Here is a 23,625-nt window from a genome sequence, read left to right as displayed (position 1 = left end):
ACCTTGGAGAGCCTTCCGGGACCACGCTCAGGACACCCCCAAAACCTGTCGGCCACCACCCTCCTGCCCCCGCTGGTCAACAGCACAACCTGCACGGCCCAGAAACCGGGGCTGGCCCTCCTGTGGGCTGGCCTTCCTGTGGGCTGCCCCTCCCGTGGGCTGCCCCTCGTCATCCGACGGTTCTCTGCCCCGTCCTGCTGGTTCCAGCCCGACGGGAACTGGGAATGCTCTCACGCCAGCAGGCTGTCAGGGATGCTCTTCTGTCACGTTGCCGCTCCGCGGCTGAGGCTGGGCGCTCGGACACACTCCCACGCCCCTCTGCGGTCAGCCTTGCTCCCCTTGCTCTCTCAGCTCCAGCCAGCTTGGCCTCTTTCTGTCCAGGTTGCAGTGCTCCCCAGCTGCCTCAAGGCCTTTGCACATGCCCTCTGCTCAGTGCACTGTGGGACCTGCCCCGGGTTCCACTCATATGGCAGCCCCTTTGGGGTACAACCCACGTGTACCTAACTGATGGGCTGGGTCTGTGTCACATCCCTCTCCCCTCTAGACCACCACCGCCACCAGGGTAGGCGTATGACCGCCCATCGCCACGCCCAGCCACAGGGCACGGGAGGAACACCTGAGCAGCGTCCCTCTCACAGAGGTTCCTTGCACACAGACGACAAGCCCTTGGTGCCCAGAGGAGAGGAAGCAGGGCCCACCTTACGGTGAAAATGCGACAAGACCAAACCCACCGCCCTCCTGGAGCTGCCTGCACACCAGGCCCCCCTGGGGGAGGAAGAGCTGGGCCCCTGCGCAGGCACCCCGGCACTGCAGGCACTGGAGCCCAGCAAGTGACATCCGTCTGACCAGTGGAGATGCCGCCTTTGGCCGACACTTTCCCACCAGGTTGGGTGCAAAGGTGCGGGCAGGGGATGCCAGTCTGTCCCCGTGGCCCCTCTGCACTGAGGCCTCCCGAGTTGCACAGGGGCAGGAAGGAGCCTCCAGCCACAGCCCGGCCTAACTGAGGGCTCTGGTCAGCGGAGGCGGGTCCCGGAGATGCTGACAAGCTCTGTGGCATTCAGGCATCAGCACAGCTGGGGTCACTGACTGCTCACACAGCCTGCAGCAGAGCTGGCAGTGCCCCTCCCAAGCCCACCCTTCTAGGAGGCCCCTCAGAAGCAGCACCTCCAACTCCCACAGGCAGGCGGGGACGACCCAGGCCTGGAAACCCCACCCCACCCGCCCGGAGGAGCCCCCCACCGTCTCTCCATCCCCCCTGTTCCCCCAGTCCCTGGGCACTCACTGGGGTCCCGGCTCTGGGAGGAGATGCACTCTCGGATGGAGTCCGAGATGCCCAGACTGGCCGCAGTGGGCAGAGGGCCGAGCAGGGACTCCAGGGCGGGGGGCCTACCGCCTCCCTCAGGGCCTCCTGCCGCCTCCGAGCTGCCAGGAATGCCTCCACCAAGGAGCTCCTGGTAAAAGTCCTTGTTCAGGTGGCTGGCAGCGGCCTCCAGCTCTTCATCCTCAGCGTCCTCCTCACCAAATAAGCTGGATGTGGTGTCCTCAACGGAGCCTAGGGACACAATTTCACGCACCACGTGTTAACCAGGCAGGAGGCCAGAGGGCCCGCCTGGTGAAGAGGAGCGTTTCCGCCCAGCAGCAAAAGGCACTTATTCCAGAAGACGCGCCTCGTCCCAAGGACGCCCAACACCCACCCGCCCGTGAATGGGCCTCGGCCCACACCGCACACGCGACGCACAGGTTCACTCAGAAGGGATCAGCTGTGAGCCTAACAGCTAAAACCAGAAACATTCCAGAGAAACAATGGGAAGACAGGTGACTGCGAATTAAACAAAAACTTCTTATACGTGACGCCGAAAGCAGAATCAATAAAGCGCTGATAAGTCAGATTTCATCAAAATTGAGAACTCTAGGGCTTCCCTGATGGTGCAGTGGTTGAGAATCTGCCTGCCAATGCAGGGGACGTGGGTTCAAGCCCTGGTCTGGGAAGATCCCACATGCTGTGGAGCAACGAAGCCCGTGGGCAACAACTACTGAGCCGGCGCTCTAGAGCCCGCGAGCCACAACTACTGAGCCCACGCACCTAGAGCCCACGCTCAGCAGCAAGAGAAGCCCGTGCACCACAACGAAGAGTAGCCCCCGCTCACTGCAACGAGAGAAAGCCCACATGCAGCAACGAAGATGCAACGCAGCCAGAAATAAATAAATTAATTAATTAATTAAAAAAAAAAAAACGAAGACAGTTACACGAATGTTCACAGCGGGTTACGTGCAACAGTCCAAGACTGGAAATAATCCCAGGGTCCTTCCACCCAGGACTGGGTGCACTCGGGGACCACCACTCCACAAAGAGGGCTGATCTAGCGACGGATGGCTCACAACTACACCGAGTGAAAAAGCCAGGAGAGAAACAGGGTACACACTACACGATCCCACGTACGTAAACAACATGACTAATTTCCAGCGATAGGAGGCAGCTGCACACCGGGGTGGGCACTCGCCAGGGCCTGGGCCTGGAATACACACCCCCGACCACGCGCACAGCTCCCTCACACCCTCTCGGCCCCTTGCTTGGAAGCCCACGCCATTACCGTGTGTGTCACCAGACATCCCACAGGAGGGCCAGCAGAGGGAGGACATCGGTCGGTCCACTCTGTCCGCCGTGGGGTCCCAGGGCCCAGCGCCCTGCACGCACGCGACACGTCCTCCGCAGGGAAGGACTCGTACCTGCGTCCGTGGCCCACGTCCTCCTCCACCCCTCTTCCAGCCCAGCCTCCGTCCTCACCGCAGAGAAGGGGACGCGGGAGCTGCAGCTTCCTCGCCAGGGCTGGAGGCTCAGGGGCTGTTCGCGAGGCGGCAACGGATCCGAGGAGCAAGACCCGCGGCCAAGGCGGGCCAGGCCCGGCCCTTCTTGAGACAACGGATGCAACGTGGAGCTGGTCCAGATAACCAAACGCAGGGGCATGGAGGAGGACACGTCCCCGACGGTCTCCCCAGAAGGGAAGCGTGTGAAAAGCTGGAACTGGAGCAGGAGATGAGTGGCCCCTCCACAGCGCCCGGTAAGCGCGACGGCGGCCACTGGCAGCCGGGCGCGGGCAGGAGAGCGAGCCCGCATCCTCGCCACGGCTGGGCAGGTGCGAACAGGTGCTGCCCGAGAAACAGAGGACTGAAGAAACCACGTGAAGGACACCACTGGGACAAAAGCCAGAGCTTCCCAAGGTCCAGAGAACAGCAAGCAGAAAGGCACCTGAGCAGACATAAAAGAGCTCGTTTCCACTGCTGGGAGAGAAAAAGCTCGCAGGCTGGGTCAGAAAGCAGAGCCCGATTCTCTGCTTCTAGAAGAGGAGGACACGGACGGAAGAGGTGCGGCAGGCAGAGCAGGGACCACCAGGCGTGCCCCCAGGCCGCGGAGGGCGCCAGGCACCAAAAACAAGCCAGCCTCAGCTAAAACACGGCGGCCACCTCTGTCTGCAAGAGGACCTCAAAACTGACGACGTGACCAGTGAGACGCCCCGACAGACACAGAGCCCAGCCCAGCTGGATGGGAGCAGAGGGGGCCTCCTCCCAAGCACCACTGGTGTCTCCAACCAGCGCACCTGAGTCGATGGCACAAGGGAGGGACAGCGCCAGCAGCACACCCGGCCGCAACGCGGTACGTGTGGAAGTTAACAACAAAATCAGAAAGCAAAAGCCCCCGCCCCAACTCTTAACTCCCTCGCTTGACTCTTAGCACCAAGACAAATGTACGCCGCGACTGCGGGTGGCGCGAAGCGTCTGGTGCCAGGACGGCGGGTCGCAGCTCCGACGACGCTCGGGCCCTACCCTGCATGCGTGCGTCAGAGGGAACCAGCCTGGCAGCAACCTCAGTTTACAGCAAGGAGAGAAGCTGTGAGGAGGACAGAGCAGACGGAAGCGGAAATCACCAACAGTGTACAGGAAGGCAGCAGGCCTCATAAATCAGTGCAAGAGCTGCTTGAATGGGAAATCAACAACCTCGCTAGGTTAAAAAACACAGAAACAAACTATGCAGAATAAGAAAGGATAAAAATGAAATCAACCAGAGAAACAATAAAGGCAAAAGTATCGTAAGATACAAGTTTGTCCAAACCTGTGCCTGGATGGGACGCTGTGGCAGCCTGAGAACAGAGAGGCACACCGTCTGGCCAGGCAAGGCCTTCCCAGAACCACGGGACACTGTGGAAATGACGGATCACATTCATCGACCCAGGAAAACCCTGGGTTTCTCTCCGCAGACCCTGCAGACATCAGAAACACTCCCCGACGGCTGAGACAGGACGGTTCAGTGAAAACGGCGGTGGGTGTTTCCTTTACAGGACAATGTGCTATTTCAGCCCAAAGCGTGTGGTGTGTGTCCCGGGCAGCACAGAGGCCTTGCAGGGAAGCCGGATGACGTGCCCGTTGTCACAGGCAAGACTCAGCATGGTCTTTAAGGGTCAAGCAATGGAGTAGGCAAGAGCTAGAAAGGAGGGGCCTAAAAATCGTGAAGGGCAGTAAAACACCACTATCTGTAGACGACCTAACTCACCAATTACTTGAATAATCCAATGATGAACTGAGAAGTACTAAGAGCAGTAACAGAATCCCTAACATACAGGAGCATGAAAGCAGCACCTAGAAATCAGCATCTTCCACAAACACCGCCGTTGAAGACGCCACTTATGGCAGCAACAGAGAAAGCAGTGCGGCTGGGACCCAAAGCACCTGAGGCAAGGCCTCAGACTCGGAAGAAAACCCCCGGGAGGGAGACACCCCACTCTCGCTCTCGGGGGGAGGAGGCGCCAACCTGCCCCAGGTGATCGACAGAGTGGAGAGCTGGGCTGGCGCAGGCAGCGGCCAGGATGACTCTAAAGATCGGGCGAGAAAGTGAACAAGGGCAGCTACAAACCCCAGGGAAGAGGCGGTGAGCAGGTGCTCGCCCTCCAGACTGGATGACTGATGGAACCGACGCTTACTCAGCACCCGTCCCTGTCCTGTGAGCCAGAGAGGGGGTGGGAGGGCGCCGGCCGCGGACCCGCAGCGCGTGAGCGGAGGGGGCGCCCCGAACCAGCCGGGGTGTCCCTGGAGCACGGCAAGGGAGGCAACGTGGGAGAAATGGAAACCACACGTGCACAAAGAGATCTGTCCGAGGGGGCTCATGGCAGCTTCGCGAGGCCCCAAACCAGAAACGGGGGTGCACAAGAGCTGCGATGGGACGCGGGGAGAGGCGGCAGCAGGGAGGGCTGTGTGGGCCGCGGCCACGGGAGCAGGGCGCGCTCTTTCCCACAGGCAGCGTCTGCCAATGAGTGAGTACCCTGAGGGCAACGGGGACAGGAGACTGGTCCGGAAGACTCGGCCGCCCCGGAGCTGCTGGGGGCAGGGTGGCTCGGGGTGTCCTGGGAGCAGCTGACGCCCAGCTTGGTGCGTGGAGGCTTGGGGCGGGGGTGGAGCCAAGAGACAGGACGCACGGCCACGGTGGGGGCGGCAGGAGGGGCAGGTGCCGGACACGGGTGAACCGAGCCAGTGGGCGAGGAGACGTGGCTGGACTCACCATCTTTTGTCAGGCTGGCAAGGGCCCCCTTTGCCTTTGGCCGGCTGTTTTCTAGTTCAATCTCAATTGCGTCCTGGTAGCTGGATATTTCACCTGAAGCAATAAATTAACAGCAAAATGTAAGCACAGGGGACTTCCCTGGTGGCCCAGTGGCTAAGACTCTGCGCTCCCAGTGCAGGGGGCCCGGGTTCGATCCCTTGTCAGGGAACTAGATCCCACATGCGTGACGCAACTAAGGAGCCCGTGAGCCACAACTAAGGAGCCTGTCTACCACAACGAAGACCCAGTGGAACCAAACAAACAAAGAAACAAATAAATAAATGAAATGTTTTTTTTTGAAAGCAAGCATGCAGTCCGTTCCTGTAAGGACCTGAGGCACCCGCACATTAAGATGGGCTGCTTACCTTCCACCTCCTCCAGCTGTTTTGACAGGACCTGTTCCAGCTGAAAAGGCACAGAACGAATGCATTTAATGAGAGGAGCGAGAGCGGTGCCTGCCAGTACCCAGAGGCCTCTCGACCCCAACGCAGGTCCCCAGCCTGACGAGAGGGACTCGGGCTTCAGGCCCCCAGAGACATGAGCACCAGGGCCCTCAGGAAGGCGGCTTGCCCCGGAAACTGTATGGGATGCACTGAGGGGGGGTCTGGGGAGACCCCATCAGCAGATGAGATGGCTCGGGGCCCAGGAGGGACTGCGCTCAGTGTGGTGCACCCTGGCCCCCGCTTCAGTCTTCGTAGCTAAGCCACTGTTGTGAAGGAAGAGCAGGAAACGGGCGTGCGGCCCACCTGCTTCATCCGCAGCTTCCTCTGCCCAGCTGTGTACGACGGGGGGTCGCACTCCTCTTCCAAGTCGACCTTCATGAACTCGTCCACAGTCAGCTGACTGGTGGGGGTATCTTCAAACTCCGTGAGCCTGAAACAGACGCTTGAAAGGGAAGATGGTGCCCGAGAACAGCGCTCAAACCAGCACCCAGGGCTTCCCTGCTGGCAAAGGGGCTGGGAATCCGCCTGCCAATGCAGGGGACACGGGTTCGAGCCCTGGTCCAGGAAGATCCCACATGCCGCGGAGCCACTGAGCCCACGAGCCACAACTACTGAGCCCGCGTGCCACAACTACTGAAGCCCACACGCCTAGAGCCCATGCTCCGCAACAAGACAAGCCACCGCGATGAGAAGCCCGTGCACCGCAACGAAGAGTAGCCCCCATTTGCAGCAACTAGCGAAAGCCCACGTGCAGCAAAGACCCAACACGGCCAAAAAATAAATAAAACAAATTTAAAAAAACCCAGCACCCCGTTTACAAAAGTCCCTCAGGGGTGCTGGTTCCCAGGCCCAGCACCCTGCCACACACAGCTGTGAGCACAGGCCCGGGGGCTGTCTGGCAGCCTCTCAGCCCCTACTCTATCTTGCCGATAGCTTGGGCCCCAGGGAGAAAAAGTCATGGCACCCTCATTGCTCCCACAGGTAGACTCAAGAAGGCCCCAGAAGGAAGGCGGCTGAGCCACGGGTCCCAGGCGGGCAGGGCTCCTGCACTGCAGTGTGCCCGGCCATAATTAATTCTTGTCCGCTTCCTACATTTTATACAATCTTCAAAATGTTCAACAGAAAAAATTTTAAAGAGAACCAGAGTTCAAATAAGCAAAATAAATTTCTCTCTGCCTTTGAAAACTGCCACAGGATATGATCTCAGTTGAAAGACAGCCATCAAGAGCTCCAGACTCAGGGTAAATACCCTGTGCTGATGGCTGTGCCAGCGACTCTGGGCCGGTGCCTCTCTCGTCACAGTCCACGTGGAGCTCCGCTGGAGCTGCCGTAATGACCCTGTGAACACGGTACCCAAAGCAGGGGCTCGCCCGACCACTCCGTTACAGGGACACAGTGGCCCTCTGCTTGAGCCTGGCTTCCTCCAGAGAGACCGGTCACTCAGGCTGCACCAGCCAGGACACAGGCGAGGCCACTCTCAGTACCTGTTTCCTGACCTGTGAGTCAGGGTGACTTTTCAAACCACTGTCCACCTCGACACAGGGTGGAAGAAAGGGTCCACCACTTGGACGGACTGAGACGCCGTGCAGGGAAGCCTGCCCAAGCCCCCGGCTGTGACAAGAGCGACCCACCTCTTGCGCAGCGTGGATTCGCACACCTTGACCACGCTGATGACCTCTTTGACCGTTCTCCGGAAATCATGCATCCTAGCTGCAACTAGAAGTGCTGGAAAGGAACACAATGGAGAATTCAGAAACAGGGTGCTCCTGTCCAAAACAGGACCGATCCCGTGCGCAGAGGGCTGATGACCCCACAGTGCGACCAGCTGGAAAGACAGTGCCAGAGGGTGCTCTGGGAGCCCCTGGGGCGACACCGTCCTCCTCACCTTACTGTGGGCGGTGCTGCACGGTCTGCACGACTGTCAGAACACCTAAGATCCACCAACCGCTTTGCAGGCAATTATACAATAATTTTTAAAAACGTAAGAAGTACCGCACATTCCCTTTTTAAATGCGAGAAAAATTAAAATACATTTTTTGAGAACTTTGTGTAAACCTCTCAAAGCAAACGAGTGAACTCTGAGGTGACCTGTGTGAGAAACGCTGGCTGGTGATGGACAAGCCAGGGATCGGGGAGAGAGGGAGTGGGCCCGGGTGTGCTGTGCTGGTGACCACAACTGGCTGGACCCTAAGAGGCGTCCAGATTCTGGACTGCAAACTCGGGAGTTGGGCTTAGAGATGGAAAATGCATCTCAGGAAGCACTGATCCTGCTGGCTGCTGAGCGCTCTGGAAAGGAGTGGACTCGACCTTGTGGGCCAAGGTAAGAGGCTAAGAGGAAGGGTAACGGCCCTCCTGGGGAGGGGCTCCAGGTCCAGGGAGCGTCAGGAACAGAGCAGGAGGGCCGTCTGTGGGCTGCTGCCACCTGGAGGGGAGATGAGACAACTGTCCTTTGGGGAACAGGGAGCTAGCCCGAAAGCCCGGGGTGCCCTCTGCAGCAATGACTCAGCACGGCTGCACCTCAACATTCAAGCCTGGGGTCAAGGCCAGGAAGCCTGGCAGCCCGCTTGGCCTCTGAGGGTCCTGCCTGCTCCCCAAGACAGAGGGGAGGCCAACAGGAAGCAGGTGGAAGTCCCCGAGGGCCGGGTGAGGGCCGGGCAAGCGAGGCCAGCAGGCAGCCCTGGTGACAGCCCACTACCTACCGGCTCGGCCTGCTGAAGAGTCGGGACAGAAAGCACCCGCACACTGGCAGCGGGACGCAGCCAGCGCGACTCCGAGGCCGCCTTACCTGCCCCACAGAGGCCCGAAGGGCGCCGGCCCGTGTGCATCCAGTCCCTCTTCATCCTCTGCAGGAGCCTCAGGGCCGTCATGGACACCTCGTGGTTCTTGTCACCGAACTCCAGCAGGTGGGCGAAGCGCGGGATGTACAGGCAGGGGTCTGCGGAAGACACGCACCTCAGCCAGCCGTACGCGCCCTGGAACAGGAGTGTGCAGCGCCAGGAGGCCCTGCGGTGCATGTGCTCCACATCTGGCAGCACACGGAAACCCACCTGGTGCGACAGGTGCCCCCCCGCCCCGCCCTTCCACTGCACAGGCTCCCCAGGGCCCCTTTCCTCCGACACGAGCCCCCCTCCTGGACACGCAGCCTCCTGGAGCAGCTGTAGACACTGCGGCCGGGTGGCTGCTGCACCCAGAGTGGAGCCAGTGGGCAGGACGTGCGTGCCCTGCCACGTGACATGGGGGCCCCAAGCCTGCGTACACATCGCATACGCTCCTGCAGACACATACACAAAACCCAGCTGCTTCATTTGGCAGTTCGTGGACTGCTGTGAGTCAGCCAATTTTTTACGTACTTATTTTCTGCACTTACTTTTGTGTAATGCCAGCTTATATCGTCTGCCCTCCTGTCTACGGGCGTGTGCACCTCTTCAGATGAACACGTCTCTCACTAAGGGAGCGTCAGCCCGGCTCAGGAGGGACCAGAGCCGCCTGCACACACACCCTCTCCCTCCTTACCAGCACTTCCTCACGCAGCTTTGGGCTAGAAGCTTCACAGAGCGGGCAAAAACCACCAAGTAATTTACTCAATTCAGCTAAGCGTCTGGATTGCCATAGGCAACTGAAGGAACCCTACAGAGCTCTATGACAGAGAATAGCGGGGTGAGACCTCCTTTGGACAAGATCATCCAGGAAGGTTGTGCTCAGGGGGCCGTGGCGGAGGCCCGAGGAGGGGGTTCCAGGAGGGGACGGGTTGGCCTGGAAGCAGGTGTGTACAGGTGGACGGAGGAGGATGAAGGGCAGGTCGGGAAGACCCTGGGAGGCACAGGAGGAAAGGGAACTGGTCAGCTCATCTCTGACACCCCCAACAGCAGCGCAAGCAGGTGTGTCAGAGACCCCAGGTGTTTGCCAACACCCAGCACCAACCTTCTGGGCCCCAGCCTGCCCACTTCTCCTGGCCTCCCTACATCTACAGGGCATTCATGACTGAGCTCTGGTCCCTGGAAGCCCCATAGATCCTACGAGCACCTCTTCCATCCCTGCCGGCCTTGGCTCACATACAGGACCCAGGGAAGGTTTCTGAGGCCACAGCGATTGGCAGCCACCCCTGAAGCAGCCTGGGTTGCCCGGGACCACATGGATTCAGGCGGACACTCCCCTGCACTGACCGAGGAGGCTGTGGTGGCGTAGGGAGCGGAACAGTGCCTCTTGGTTGCCTTATGCCAGCCGGATCCTAACAGCCACCCAGCTCAGCCCAGCCAACACAGTGTAGAAATTAATAAGGGCAACCTCGAGTAAAACGGAGGCAGGAAGCCCTGAAGGGGGCGCTCCCACACCAGGCCCTCCTTCCCAGCTTGCTTTGCGCTTCTGGGCAGGAAGAAGCTGGTGCGCTACCCGGGGAAGAGGAAGGAAGATTTTCTCCCGGCCCAGCAACAGCCCAGCCAATGAGAAACCGCCACACCCTCAACTCTCACTTTCCTCCAATGGAGACTGGAAAACTTTCAAAGCAGCCCCGCCCAACTTCCTCCCCGCCCCCCCCCGCCCCCCAATAAAGGAAGGCTCCTCTCCGTTGTTGCAGGACTTGCTTGTGGTTTGCTATAGCTTGCGGGTCCCGAACTGCAATTCCCCTGCCTCTCCCGAGTAAACTCATGTTGCTGGTAACGTAACTGGCTGTTTTAGGTTGACAACAGGCAGCTACTACCACTTAACCCCCTTTTCAGAGACGACAAGGTGGCCAAGATGGTGCAGAGTCAGTCGAGCCCAGGCATTCTGGAGCTACACCTACTTCCACTGTGGGTGTTTTGTTTTGGGTTGGTTTGGGGTTTTGGAGGGTTATTTGGTTGCTTAAGATATTATTGGGAGAAAACATATTTTAAAAATATAATTGCTAAGGTTTCTAGTTATATACAATAAAACAAAACCCATCAGAACTGGGGATTAAATTAAAAGCACATTAAAAGATCTCATCCTGATTTGGGTGGAACTTTGACGCTGATTAGTTCTTGAAATAGAAAACTGTAGTACTGGTAAAAATTTCAAGGCAAACATGCCAGCAGTCTGGGATAGGTGTGGAATGGACTGGGGCATTTAAAGTAGGGAGAAGAAAAAAGAAACTAGGAGAAAACAACAAACCACAAGTATAGATCCCACAATGTAAGTTAAATTCCCTAATCAGCTTGCACAAAAGCGCTAAAACCAGGATATGGTGTTTACAAGAGACACTTAAAAATAATGCAAAAAGGTGAAGATCAAACGGCTATGCTGGGACCCATGAAGCAGGTCACCAGGAGAAAAAGGGCAGCTGTGAAGGGAGCAGCAACACGGGACTCAGGGCAAGGGATCACTGGAAGGGACACAGACGAATGTTTCTTATGATGGAAAGAACAAGATAATCTTAAAGAAGACAGGACAGTCACAAATCTGCAGACACGCCGGGAAAGAGAAAGCATGAAATAAAGCAAAAAGTGTTGGAAACAAATTTCCACACTTGATACGAGATTTTAACATAACCACAATGATATGAGATTCTTAACACAATTCCCTCAAATTTGACAGACTGGCTTAGGGGAAAAAAAGACCAAATGGGGAACTGGATGCCATCACCATAGGCTCAATTTAACAAATATGTTCTAAAGTCAGTACCTTACAAAAAGTAATCATTGTTTTCCAAAGTCTGTGGAACAGTTATGAAAATTGACCGTGTATTAAAGAACAAAGAAACCCTCCCTACATCCCAGAGAACAGAAATATCACAGGACGTGCCCTTTGACCTCAAGGGCAAGAAAACTAAAAATTAGCAAGACAAGGGTACACAGCCCCCTCACCTCCAGACAAACTATTAGGAAATTAAAGAACAATTTTCTAGGTAACTTAACAGACTTAAGTGCTTAGGTAAGGACAAAATAATGAACTAAGTAGTTAAATAAAAAACTGACAAAGTGAAATATTTAAAACAGGCAAAAAAGAAGACTTAAATAGACATTTCTCCAAATACAATATACAGATGTCCAACCGGCACATGAGAAACTGCTCAACATCACTAATTATTACAGAAATGAAAATCAAAACTCCAACGAGGTACCACCTCATAACAGTCAGAATGGCCATCAACAAAAAAAACTTTACAAATAATAAATGCTGGAGAGGGTATAGAGAAAAGGGAACCCAGAATCCTCCTACCCTGTTGGTGGGAATGTAAATTGGTACAGCCACTATGGAGAACAGTATGGAGGATCCTTAAAAACCTAAAAATATAGTTACCATATGACCCAGCAATCACAATCCTGTGCATATATCAGGAAAAGATACATGCACCTCGACGTTCACAGCAGCACTATTCACAGTAGCCAAGATGTCCATTGAGAGGGGAGTGGATGAAGATGTGGTACACATATACAATGGAATATTAATCAGCCATAAAAAAGAAAAAGAGACTTCCCTGGTGGCACAGTGGTTAAGAATCCACCTGCCAATGCAGGGGACATGGGTTCGATCTCTGGTCTGGGAAGATCCCACATGCCACGGAGCAACTAAGCCCGTGCGCCACAATTACTGAGCCTGCGCTCTAGAACCTGCGAGCCACAACTACTGAGCCCGTGTGATGCAACTACTGAAGCCCACACGCCTAGAGCCCGTGCTCCGCAACAAGAGTAGCCACCGCAATGAGAAGCCCCTGCTCCCGCAGCTAGAGAAAGCCCGCGTGCAGCAATGAAGACCCAATGCAGCCAAAAAATTTTTTTAAAAGAAGGAAATAATGCCACTTGCAGCAACATGGATGGACGTAGAGATTATCATACTAAGTGAAGTAAACCAGAAAAGGACAAATACCATGTGATGTTGCTTATATGTGGAATATTAAAAAATACAAAAGAGATACAAACCAACTTATTTACAAAACAGAAAGAGACTCACAGCCATAGAAAACTTATGGTTACCAAAGGGGAAGGGGCGGGGGATGGAGGTGGGGATTAACACATATACACCATTATATATAAAATAGATAACCAGTAAGGACCTACTGTAAAGCACAGGGAACTATACTCAATATTTTGTAACAGCCTATAAGGGAAAAGAATCTGAAAAAGTAAACATATATATGTATATACATATTTATCTATATATAATTGAATCAAGGTGCTGTACACCTGAAACATGATATTGTAAATAACTATACTTCAAAAAAAGCTAACTAAAAAAAAAGATCGTTGCAAAGCGGGCTAAAAAAGGGGAAATGGAAATATTACTTCTAAAGCCAAATGAAACATTAAAAAAAAAGGTTAAAAACCTCCATCTTAAGAAAAAAAATTAATACAGGAAAAAAGAAGTAATAAAGAAAAGTAAATGTATAAGTAAATTATTTTCACCAGGAAAAGAATTTTAGGAGATAAAACCAAAAACACTATGGTGCTGGTACAAAGACAGATATATAGACCAATGGGACAGAATACAGAGCTCAGAAACAAACTCACACATGCACGGTCACATGATCTCTGATAAGGGTGCCAGGACTACACAATGGGGACAGGGTAACGTCTTCAACAAATGGTGCTGGGAAAACTGGACACCCACATACAAGAGAAAAAAGATGGACCCTTATCTCACACATCATATACAAAACTCAACTCCAAATGAATTAAAGACCTAACCGTACGACATGAAACTGTAAAACTCCTACAAGAAAACGTCGGGGAAGAGCATGACATTGGAATGTGCAATGACTTCTTGAATATGACACCAAAAGCACAGGCAACAAAAGCAAAAACAGACAAATGGGACTATACCAAACTTAAAACCCTCTGTGCAGCAAAGGAAACAGTCAACAGAGTGAAAAATGCCACCTACAAAACAGGAGGAAGTGTTTGCAAATCATGCATCCGGTAAGGGATGATTCTCTAGAATATGCAGAGAACGCCTAAATCTCAGAAATGACAAAACCAACCCGATTCAAAATGAGGCAAAGGAGTCCAAGGGACTTCTCTCCAGAGACACAGAGGTGACCAACAAGCACCTGACGCGGTGCTCCACATCACTGACCGTGAGGGACTCAAACCCACCGTGAGACAGCACTTCACCTGTTAGGACGGCCGCCCAGGGGGTCGTCTCTCCGGGAGTTCATCCCGTCCCTTCCGCCCCTGACAGTCTCACGGACTCCGGACAGCACAGGCGCGCAGGCTGCAGGGTGGGCCTCGAAGAGGGGCAGCCCCTACGTAGGAGCTCGGACCACGCCAAGATCACCAAAGCCGCCGCCAGCCGTCCCGCCGCGGGCACGCGCCCACACGGTCCCTCCCGCATCTTCGCGGCCGGATTCCAGCAAGGGCCCGCGCGGGGCGGGGCGGGGCGGGGCGGGGCGGGGCGGGGCGGGGCGGGGCGGGGCGGGGCGGGGCCGGACAGGGGGCGGGCGAGCACGTCGGCCGCGCGGGGCGCAGCCGGGCAGGGGGCGGAGCCACAGGCGAGTACGTCGACCGCGCGGGGCGGGGCCGCGCCGCGGCGTGACGCGCGGGCGCCGCGGCGGTGCGGGCGAGGGCGGGCGGGCTGGAGGCTCCGGCCGGCGGGCGGGGCGGCGCGAGGGAGCAGCGCCCGCCGCCCCGGGCAGGCCGGCCCCCCGCGCGCAGGGCCGCCGCGGCCCCATGCTGCTGCCCCTGGCCTGCCTGCACGGCCGGGTGGCGCAGTGCCTCACCGCGCTCCTAGTGCTCGCAGAGCCTCCCCCGAGGCCCCGGCGCGGCGCGAGGGCGCACGGCGCGCCGCCCCCGCGCGCGGAGGCCGCCCTGCCCGCGAAGATGGCCGCGGAGCTCTACGCGCCCACCGGCGCCGCAGCCGCGGCCGCCACCGCCACGGACATCGCCAACAGCAACGCCGCCGCCGCCGCCGCGGGCAGGAAGGGACGGCCCAGCGCCCCGCTGCCCGCCCTGCCACCGCCCGTGCCCGCGCCGCCCGCACTCGACAACAACAACTTGGAGAGCCCCAACTGGCAGTCCTTCCACCCGACCCTGCGCGAGAGGTGAGCCCGGACCTGCGCCCCCGCCCCTGTCCGCGCCCCGCGCCGACCCGAGCCCCGAGCCGTGTCCTGTGCCTCTGCCCTTTGCAGGAACGCGCTGATGTTCAACAACGAGCTCATGGCCGACGTGCACTTCGTCGTGGGGCCCCCGGGCGCGGCCCGGAGGGTGCCTGCCCACAAGGTTGGTAGAGGCTCGGCCCTTTGAGCTCCCAAAGGCGACCGGCCGCCTCCCCGAGTATGGACGGTCCTCTTCCCGGGTGTGGCAGCCGCTGGGGGCAGGGAGGGCCCAGGGCTCAGGGCAGCTCTCTCTCTCATCCACAGTATGTCTTGGCCGTGGGTAGCTCTGTCTTTTATGCCATGTTTTACGGGGACCTGGCAGAAGTCAAGTCAGAAATCCACATCCCTGACGTGGAACCTACAGCTTTTCTCATCTTGTTAAAGTAAGTCTGCCTCCTTAGGGTGCAAGGATGGGGCGGTTCCTCGCTGCCTGGTTCCGCCAGCCAGCTGCCTGCAGCCTCTTGAAGTCCACAAGGATGGAGGGCTCCTCTCCCAGGCCCTGGGTGCGCGGCGTGCCCCACGCGGCCTGTGACTTGGCCCCGTCCTGCCTAGGTACATGTACAGTGACGAGATTGACCTGGAAGCTGACACGGTGCTGGCCACTCTGTATGCCGCCAAGAAGTACATTGTCCCCGCGTTAGCAAAAGCCTGTGTCAACTTCCTGGAGACGAGTCTGGAAGCCAAAAACGCCTGTGTGCTGCTGTCCCAGAGCCGGCTGTTTGAGGAGCCCGAGCTGACCCAGCGCTGCTGGGAGGTCATCGATGCTCAGGCTGAGATGGCCCTGAGGTCCGAAGGCTTCTGTGAAATTGACTGGCAGACGCTGGAGATCATCGTGATGCGGGAGGCCCTCAACACCAAGGAGGCTGTGGTCTTCGAGGCAGTCCTGAGCTGGGCCGAGGCAGAGTGCAAGAGGCAGGGCCTGCCGGCCACCCCGCGCAACAAGAGGCATGTTTTGGGGCCAGCCCTCTACCTGGTCCGAATTCCAACTATGACCCTGGAAGAGTTTGCCAACGGCGCCGCCCAGTCGGACATCCTGACGCTGGAGGAGACCCACAACATCTTCCTGTGGTACACGGCGGCCAACAAGCCCCTCCTCGAATTCCCCCTGACCAAGAGGAAGGGCCTCGCCCCACAGAGGTGCCACCGCTTCCAGTCCTCCGCCTACCGCAGCAACCAGTGGCGCTACCGCGGCCGCTGCGACAGCATCCAGTTTGCCGTGGACAGGAGAGTATTTATTGCGGGGCTGGGCTTGTACGGCTCTAGCTCTGGGAGAGCGGAGTATAGCGTGAAGATTGAACTCAAGCGGCTGGGGGTGGTCCTGGCGCAGAACTTGACCACGTTTGTCTCCGACGGCTCCAGCAGCACCTTCTCAGTCTGGTTTGAACACCCCGTGCAGGTGGAGCAGGACACCTTCTACACCGCCAGCGCCGTCCTGGATGGCAGTGAGCTCAGCTACTTTGGGCAGGAGGGCATGACCGAGGTGCAGTGCGGGAAGGTGACCTTCCAGTTCCAGTGCTCTTCCGACAGCACCAACGGGACCGGGGTCCAGGGTGGGCAGATCCCCGAGCTCATCTTCTACGCCTGAGGCGCTGTGGGGTGGCAGGGATGCACTGCGAGTGGCAGGCCCTTTCTCTACAGGCAGCCCGTGACCGGCCACCTCAAAGGTTGCGCTCGCGGCGTGCCTCCTCTGCAAGTAGTCGGCTGGAGCCTGAAGCTGTGACACAAGATGCTTTCCGACACAGCCAGAGCCTCGGCCTCTGCATCTCTTGTACGTTGGGGCGCACCTCCCAGGTGGAGGGCAGATTTGGGGGGCACAAGGCAGGCTCCAGATTCCCGCCCAGGGGCACCCACACCGCCTGCTTTGAGGGCTTTGCCGTCCCTCGCATCCTCTTGGATTCTATTCTAAGTGGTTCTAAGCTTAAGATCTTCTGTTCAAATCTAAAATGGGAAAAGTCACTTAAAGTAGTTCACCTGTTTAAGTGGATTTTCATAATAAAGTTTTAACAAAATGAGAGCCATAGATAAATGACTGCGAGTCTCAAATTGCCCTAACAGTGCTTAGTGGGTAGTCCCAAGAGGCCCACCCGTCCCCGAGTTTGCCCTCTGCCGGCAGCCCGGGCCTCCGCCATCTGGGAGGGCTTGCTCTCTGGGCTGCAGCCAGACTGCTCTAGAAAAAGCCAGGTGTCAGGTTGTGTCTACTTCCTCAAGTGTCACTAGCTGCTCAGAATCCTACTGTTTGATTTCGACTGGGTGGGGGCGTGGGGGGTGCTCTGCCGGGCCCAGGGCTCCTGCCCCCAAGAGCGGACCTCCCACCTCAGGCTCCGCAGCAGCCTGCAGGCGCGTGCTGTGGCGTCAGGCAGGCTCGCTGGGCCTCTTGCCTCTATCCTCCCTTGCTGCAAACTCCTTGGGCATTTGTTTCTGAAAAACTTCCGCATGACCCCCGGAGGGAGGGACCGTGTCACTCGGCACAGGGATACAGCCCCCAGCCCCAGGTCCCCCCGTGCCCGTGGCCCTCCTCCTCCGGGCCCACCCTGCTGGACCGTGCCTTCCCGGCCCCAGGGGACCACCCTGTGGGTGACCCAGGACTGCACGCCCTGCCCACCCTCCCTGGCCCCACACACCACCTCCTTAGTACAAGGAGGTGCCTCTAGACGCTGATGGGCGAAGGAGGGAGCAGCCCCTCCAAGCCAACTGTGCAAACAGTCCTCACGGTAAAGCTGCCACAAAGGCCGACCGACCGTGGCTGGGAAAGGCCCGGCTCCATCTGCAGGGGGCCTGACCACCCCGAGGCACCGTGCTGCCAGGGGTGCTCCTCGAGAGATGGAGAGACGGGCCCCCATCCACGCAGCACTTTCGTCTCACTCCATCCCTACCTGCGGGCACTGACCACAGCATTCTGGTTTTAGACCAGAAATAACCCCCCAGGCTGCTGGGCTCCTGGCAGCCTCCAGGTGAGACACTTCTTCCCTGTTAGGTCCCTGCCCTTGCACACGCCGCCCTCCCACCCAGAGCACCGGCAGCGCGCCCCGTGAGCCCCGCAGTACCTATTGCTGGTGCGTTGATGCAGAGCTCTCTCGCCAAAAGAAGGAACGTCTTCCCCAGCACGTAAACGTTCACCTGTCGTGAAGACACCACAACTAAGAAGGGCGTTCATGTGCAGGAAATGTTTCCCTTCTTACTTCATCGTTCAGTCTTTAAGAGTCCCCCCTGCTGCCCCCCACGAGCCCCTAGAGCAGCCCAGGGCACTCCTTCCCTCCCCCAGGTGGCTTTTTTAGACTCTACCACTATCTCAGCAACGACGGAACTTGCTGAGAAGAAAAGCTGCCTCGAGTAGCTGGCCGAGCAGAATCATCAAGGGCGCAAGGCGCCACGCCTGCGGGGCCCACGGCCACTCTTCTACCCCGTTCCCAGGGGCTCACGGGGGCATCCTCTTCTGTCCCCACGGGCCAGCTCAGTCCTGGCTGTGGGGCTCTGCAGGCCTCAGTGACCCTACACTGCTCCCACCTCAGGTCCGAATCCACCGTGGAGCCTGCCCCTTACCCAGTCACCTGCCAGAACCTCCCCGGGTGCGACTGAGCCCGGGGCCTGGCCAGGCACTGTCCTCCCAGCCTGCCTGGTGCTGGCCGAGGGCTGGGCAGCTCGTGGGCAGGACGCTGCTGAGTGGACTTTGACGGCAGGAGTAGCGCAGGGAAGACTCAGATGGCGTGCAGATCTGAGAAGAGCCCAGGCTCTCACCCCAGGCCCGAGCTGTGGGCTTCGCCGTCCCAGCCTGAGCTGGAGAAACCCCTGCCCACCTGCCTTCACCCCAGCCCTGCCCACAGGACTCGGGCCTCGCAGGAGGGCTGCCTCTGACCTCCTCAGAGAGCTCCCTCACCTGATCAAGCCTGGCCTGTGAGCCCCTTGGCCCAGCACCCAAGAGGGCGCCAGAAAACGTGCTGAGGAAGAGTGAAGACCTTGTTGTGCGTCATATCCATCACGGGGCTTGCACATGGCACACGGGCGCCTGCTGCCACCAGGGGACCAGGGTGCTAAGGAGTGGTACAATGTTGAGTCTCCTTAGGGGAGGAGATGAGGGTACCTGTGGGCACCAGGCAGCTTGGGGCCTTCCCAGCGGAGGCCAGGCCTCCCTGTCCAGGCAGCAGAGGGCACCCCCCACCCCACTGGCAGTCACTCTGTCTTCCAAGATCCCCATCACAAGGGCTGGGGGCTCCCGGGGATGCCTGCCACCAAAGCACACGTGTCAGTGTGCATCCTCCTCCGCTGGGTTCCCACCAGGCTCCTGCATCCCGACCCTCCTGCCTCATCCTCTGCTGAGGCCAGAGCAGAACGGACCTGCCACCCGGCGTGCTGTCTCCACCTTCCCTGCAGCACATCCCGACCCTGCCTGCCCACGCCATGACCCCCACCACCCCAACCCCGGGACCTAGGCAGACGAAGCCTGAATGCTGCAGGAAAGCGTTCTCTGAACAACTTCAAGTGGAAAATCAAATTTTAAAAAGGATATGCCTGTAAAATGTGTGGTTATTGCCAGAGATGCTTTGATGGTCACTCTCCTGTGTCTGCGGCTGTGTGTGGGTGGCCAGCCCTCCCTGTGCCCCTACCACATGGCGGGCAGGCTCCGCAGACCTTGAGGGCTCCTGGCTCTGCCTCTGAGGGGCCGGGGCCCAGGCACGTGAGTGCCTATGTGTCAGCCTCACTATAAGGGGGGACAAAGGGACATCCTGCCAAGACCCTCAGGGTGCAGTGGGCCCTCCACAGCTCCTGCCAGAGGGTGTTGGCTGTGAGCTGAACCCAGGGAGAAGCCCACCTTGGTGCGCGTGTGAGTGAGAACGGAGTGAGCCCTGAGCCTTCAGCTCACGTCCTCTAAGCGCTCAGCCCTCGGCAGTGCAAGCCTCCGAGTGGGACCCTCACCCGACACACGTGCTCCACACCCACAATCAGCTGCAGACACGTGTGTCCTGTGAGTGCTGAGCCTGTCCCAGCCCCTCCAGGGCGGGGCCAGCGTGGGAGGCTGGGAGCGGGGGGCTGGGGGGTGACGGTTGCCAGGTCACCGCCCACCTTCCCAGTGCCCAGGTTGGGCTCTGCCCAAGACCAGGGGGCCCGAGGCTCACCCTTCCACCTGAGGTGTTAGAACTGTCTGTGTGTGTCCAGCCTGAACGTACGGGGTCTCACTGGTCAGCACAGTGACTCTCCGCTGGGCCCTGATCCAGCTCCAGGTGAGTGGGTGCATCTACTCTGTCACCCTCTCCCACCTGAACCCTGACTGGTGTCCCACTTCCCAAGGTGTGAAGCAAGAAAGTACTGGAGCACCTCCCTCTCCCTCCCAAGTGGTGCCCATGCACTTCTGGAGCGCTGTCCTGTGCCAGCCCTCACTCCTGTCCTTCCTGGGAGTCACCAGGATGGAAACCAGGCCACGTGGCCTTGCCCTGACCAAACGCAGCACTGGAGTGCTGGATTTTCACGATTCCAAGGGATTATGTTTAGCGTGACCCCTGAATATTTCAGCAGGGCTCCTGAAAGATGCCATTTATAAAGGCACCTGGGAGAACACAAATGCAGGTGGCATCTGAGTTCAGTGAAGGTCTGTCTGCCGGCACCGAGGGCACTGAAGGCCCAGCACCGGGCTTGCGAGGAAGCTTCCCCGTGGGGGTGGGATTCCTACGAATTCTGCATGAGTCCTCACACTGCAGTCACGTCTGCTTTCCATGACATTAGTTTTCCTTCCGAGCCCTCAGTGGAGTGATCACCACAGAGCCCAACTCCAGGGCACGGGGCCAAGCTCGCCCCAGCCCCAGCGCCATCACCAGGGACAAGTGCGGAGTTGCGGTGGCTCCGCCCCGGCGCTGCTCCCACCCCGCGAGCGTCCCATCCACACAGGTGTCCCTCTTGTTGGGTCTTTCCATTACCGTCAGGCATTTGGAAATGAGAGGTGCCTTCCTGGAACTCAGAAAGCAAGTTTCCCTAAATAGACTGTAAATGTAAGTTTTTATATTGTTTAAAATGTATGCATGTGAGTCCATTTTTCTTTTCTTTTAAAGAATCTCCCTTGCCTTGGACAAAGTTCACCTGGGTCTCTCCATTGGTTCTAAGGCCAGGGCTGCCCAGCCCCCGGGACAACACCATCACCCTGTGTCCACTGTCTCCCTACTCACTCCATTTGCCAGTTTCCAAACAGAGACCCACACCCTGTGTGTCCTTCGCCTGTGGACCCTCCCAGCCGGGGCAGGAAAGGGCTGAGAAAGGAAACGCATCTACCTGGAGCAGGTCGCTGAGGTCGAGGAGCATGTCTGCAAGGGGAGTCAAGGAGCAGCGCCCGGCCCACAGGCTCCGGCCGCCTCACAGCTTCCAGGAGGCAGACCCCTGCTGTAGGGCTAAGCTCGGCACTGGATCGTGAGGGCAGAGTGAGGCAGCCGCGTCAGGGCTCAACTTCTGGGAGACCTCCGAGTCAGTACCGGACGAGGGGGAGTGGAGCTGGGGTGGGGGCCTGCCACACGGTTCTCGGAGTGCAACTGCCTTGGCGGGGCGGCTCCCGCATCTGTGTGGGCCCTGCCCAGCCAGGGGTCCCCTGCTCCGAGGGGCCTCCCGCCCCGGCCTGCCCAAGAAGTGCGCAACCACACTCACTGCATCTCACGAGCATCCGCTGAGCGGCTGCTGGGTGCCCAGCAGTGTCCTGTGTCCCAGGACTCAAGGCTCCTGGGGGACAGACACACACACCAGGCTGCCACTTTTGGTGGCTGGTAGGCACCACTTCGGTACTGGTGCTCGAGGGGGCAGCTGTGGGGACTCTGGCGTGGGACCTATCCTTGCTCTCAGCAGATGGTTAAGTAGTAACCAGAATATGTCCTAAGCGATTCAAAACTCAGCCAGACACATACACAGAAATATAAAACACGAGCCACTGAGAAAGGCAACTTGTCAAATGAAGTGAACTTAGCGTCATTCATGGATATGCTATGGCTCTGAGAAGTGACTAAGAAAGAAATCCCCACGATGCTGAACCAGAGCCCAGACCAGGTGTCCAGAGGGAAAGCCTGGGCCCAGCAAAGCAAGGAGAGAGGAAATCCCAGTGCCAAAGCCTCACACCGGGCGGCCAGCATTGGAACGTGGCCTCCAAGGTCCTCGAATCAAAGGCACCTCGTTTCTCAGTCTGAAGGCAGACGTTTCATCAGAGTGTAGTCACAGTAAGACAGATAATGCTACAGTGCAGACCAACAAACTAGTGAGAAGCACTTCGAAAAAAAGAGAAGTGAAATCACAAGAAATGAAAGGAAGACCACCGTAAATATATAAGCAGGAATCAGTGACAACAGAACAAATTAACATAGCCAAGAGACTATACGCCCTAAGATTCCAACTCTATGACATTCTGGAAAAAGCAATATTGTGGAGACAGTGAAAGGGTCAGGGTGGCCAAGGGTCAGGTGGGAGGATGAACAGGCGGGGCACAGGATTTTCAGGGCAGCAAAGCTGCTGGTATGATACCACGATGGTGGACACGTGGCCTTTCACTCGTCAAACGCATGGAGCATGGACCACCGAGAGTGAGCCCTCACATCAGCTATGGACTTCAGTTAACAATACTGTACCAACACGGGTCCATCAATTATAACACACAGCACACTGACATGAGCTGATCACAGGGAAACTCTGTGCTGGGTGGAGAATACGGAACTCTGCACAATTTCTTCATGAATCTAAAACTGCTCTTCATACTAATAAAATAAATGCAAAAAACGGGCAAAAGTTTTGAACAGATGTTTCATAAGAGAAGCAAAGAGCCCCCCCCCAGCAGCTATCACAGAAAAGCAAACTAAAGCACCCCTACAACAGCAACAGATGACCGCAGCTGCCACGCCCGCCGGCAGGGCGCCCAGTGGAACACCAGCCCTGCTCGAGGGCCTCCGACCACGTGGAGAGGAAAAAAGAATGTTCACAGCAGCTCCGTGCACAAGAGCAAAAGACCGGGAACAGCCCGGGGGTCCGTCGACAGAGACACCGATGACCTGTCACACACTCGCCCCATGGAGACAAGACGGCAGAGGCCTGCCAGGCGACAGACCTGCAGGAAGAGCACACAGCCGCATCCCGGACAGGGCGTTCCAGAACAAGCAAAACTAACCCACGGGCGTCACCAGGAGAGCGGGTGCCTCTGGGGTGGCGTGTTGGCGCCGCCCTGCATCCTGACAGAAGATCTGGTCCCACAGACACATGCGCTCCTCAGAATTCATCAAATGGCACGATGAAGACTTGTGCATTTCATTTTATGCCAATTTTACCTTAAAAGGAAATAAGAACCATAAACAAATACTGGTATCTAGTCAGTTAATAAGCTGCCTGCTGAAGGGCCTGGGGGCACTGAATAGATGTCTGCACCCTACTTTGAAAAACACCAAAAAAGGACAGGCTGAGGGATGGCTGGCGGGTGGGAGGGGGCCGAGCATAGACTAGCAAGGTGTGGATGGAGACGCTGGGGTGGGGGGCGCCCACTGCATAATCACTCCTTTCAACTTTGCCACGTGTTTGATATTTTTCATAATAAAATGATGGGG

At 57.5% G+C, this 23,625-nt stretch overlaps 2 protein-coding genes across 9 annotated transcripts in view; one reads left to right on the top strand and one right to left on the bottom strand.

The window, feature by feature from the left end:
* The window catches only part of BRF1 (BRF1 general transcription factor IIIB subunit), a gene marked incomplete at its 5' end in the record, with an annotated part of 71,371 nt that overhangs the window by 7,882 nt on the left and 39,864 nt on the right, over positions 1–23,625 (bottom strand). For 4 of the 8 annotated variants that reach the window (XM_082681786.1, XM_082681787.1, XM_082681788.1 and 1 more), the window contains 8 exons: positions 1,283–1,552; positions 5,549–5,641; positions 5,953–5,992; positions 6,334–6,472; positions 7,662–7,755; positions 8,816–8,965; positions 18,121–18,193; positions 21,332–21,363. In XM_082681786.1, coding sequence (XP_082537912.1) covers positions 1,283–1,552; positions 5,549–5,641; positions 5,953–5,992; positions 6,334–6,472; positions 7,662–7,755; positions 8,816–8,965; positions 18,121–18,193; positions 21,332–21,363 — 891 coding nt within the window. The remainder of the gene's footprint in view (positions 1–1,282; positions 1,553–5,548; positions 5,642–5,952; positions 5,993–6,333; positions 6,473–7,661; positions 7,756–8,815; positions 8,966–18,120; positions 18,194–21,331; positions 21,364–23,625) is intronic. The other 4 variants (XM_082681789.1, XM_082681790.1, XM_082681791.1 and 1 more) reach the window with 2 other exon arrangements.
* Positions 14,582–17,088, top strand: BTBD6 (BTB domain containing 6). Its single transcript, XM_082648677.1, has 4 exons — positions 14,582–15,022; positions 15,110–15,200; positions 15,341–15,459; positions 15,629–17,088. The coding sequence occupies exons 1-4, from the start codon at positions 14,652–14,654 to the stop codon at positions 16,659–16,661; spliced, it is 1,614 nt and encodes a 537-aa protein (XP_082504803.1). The 5' UTR covers positions 14,582–14,651; the 3' UTR covers positions 16,662–17,088.

The sequence above is a fragment of the Grampus griseus genome, assembly GCF_964374135.1.
Source record: "Grampus griseus genome assembly, chromosome: 2".
Lineage (NCBI taxonomy): Eukaryota > Metazoa > Chordata > Mammalia > Artiodactyla > Delphinidae > Grampus > Grampus griseus.
Note: the sequence above shows the minus strand (reverse complement) of the source record. Positions and strands in the feature narration are given on the sequence as shown.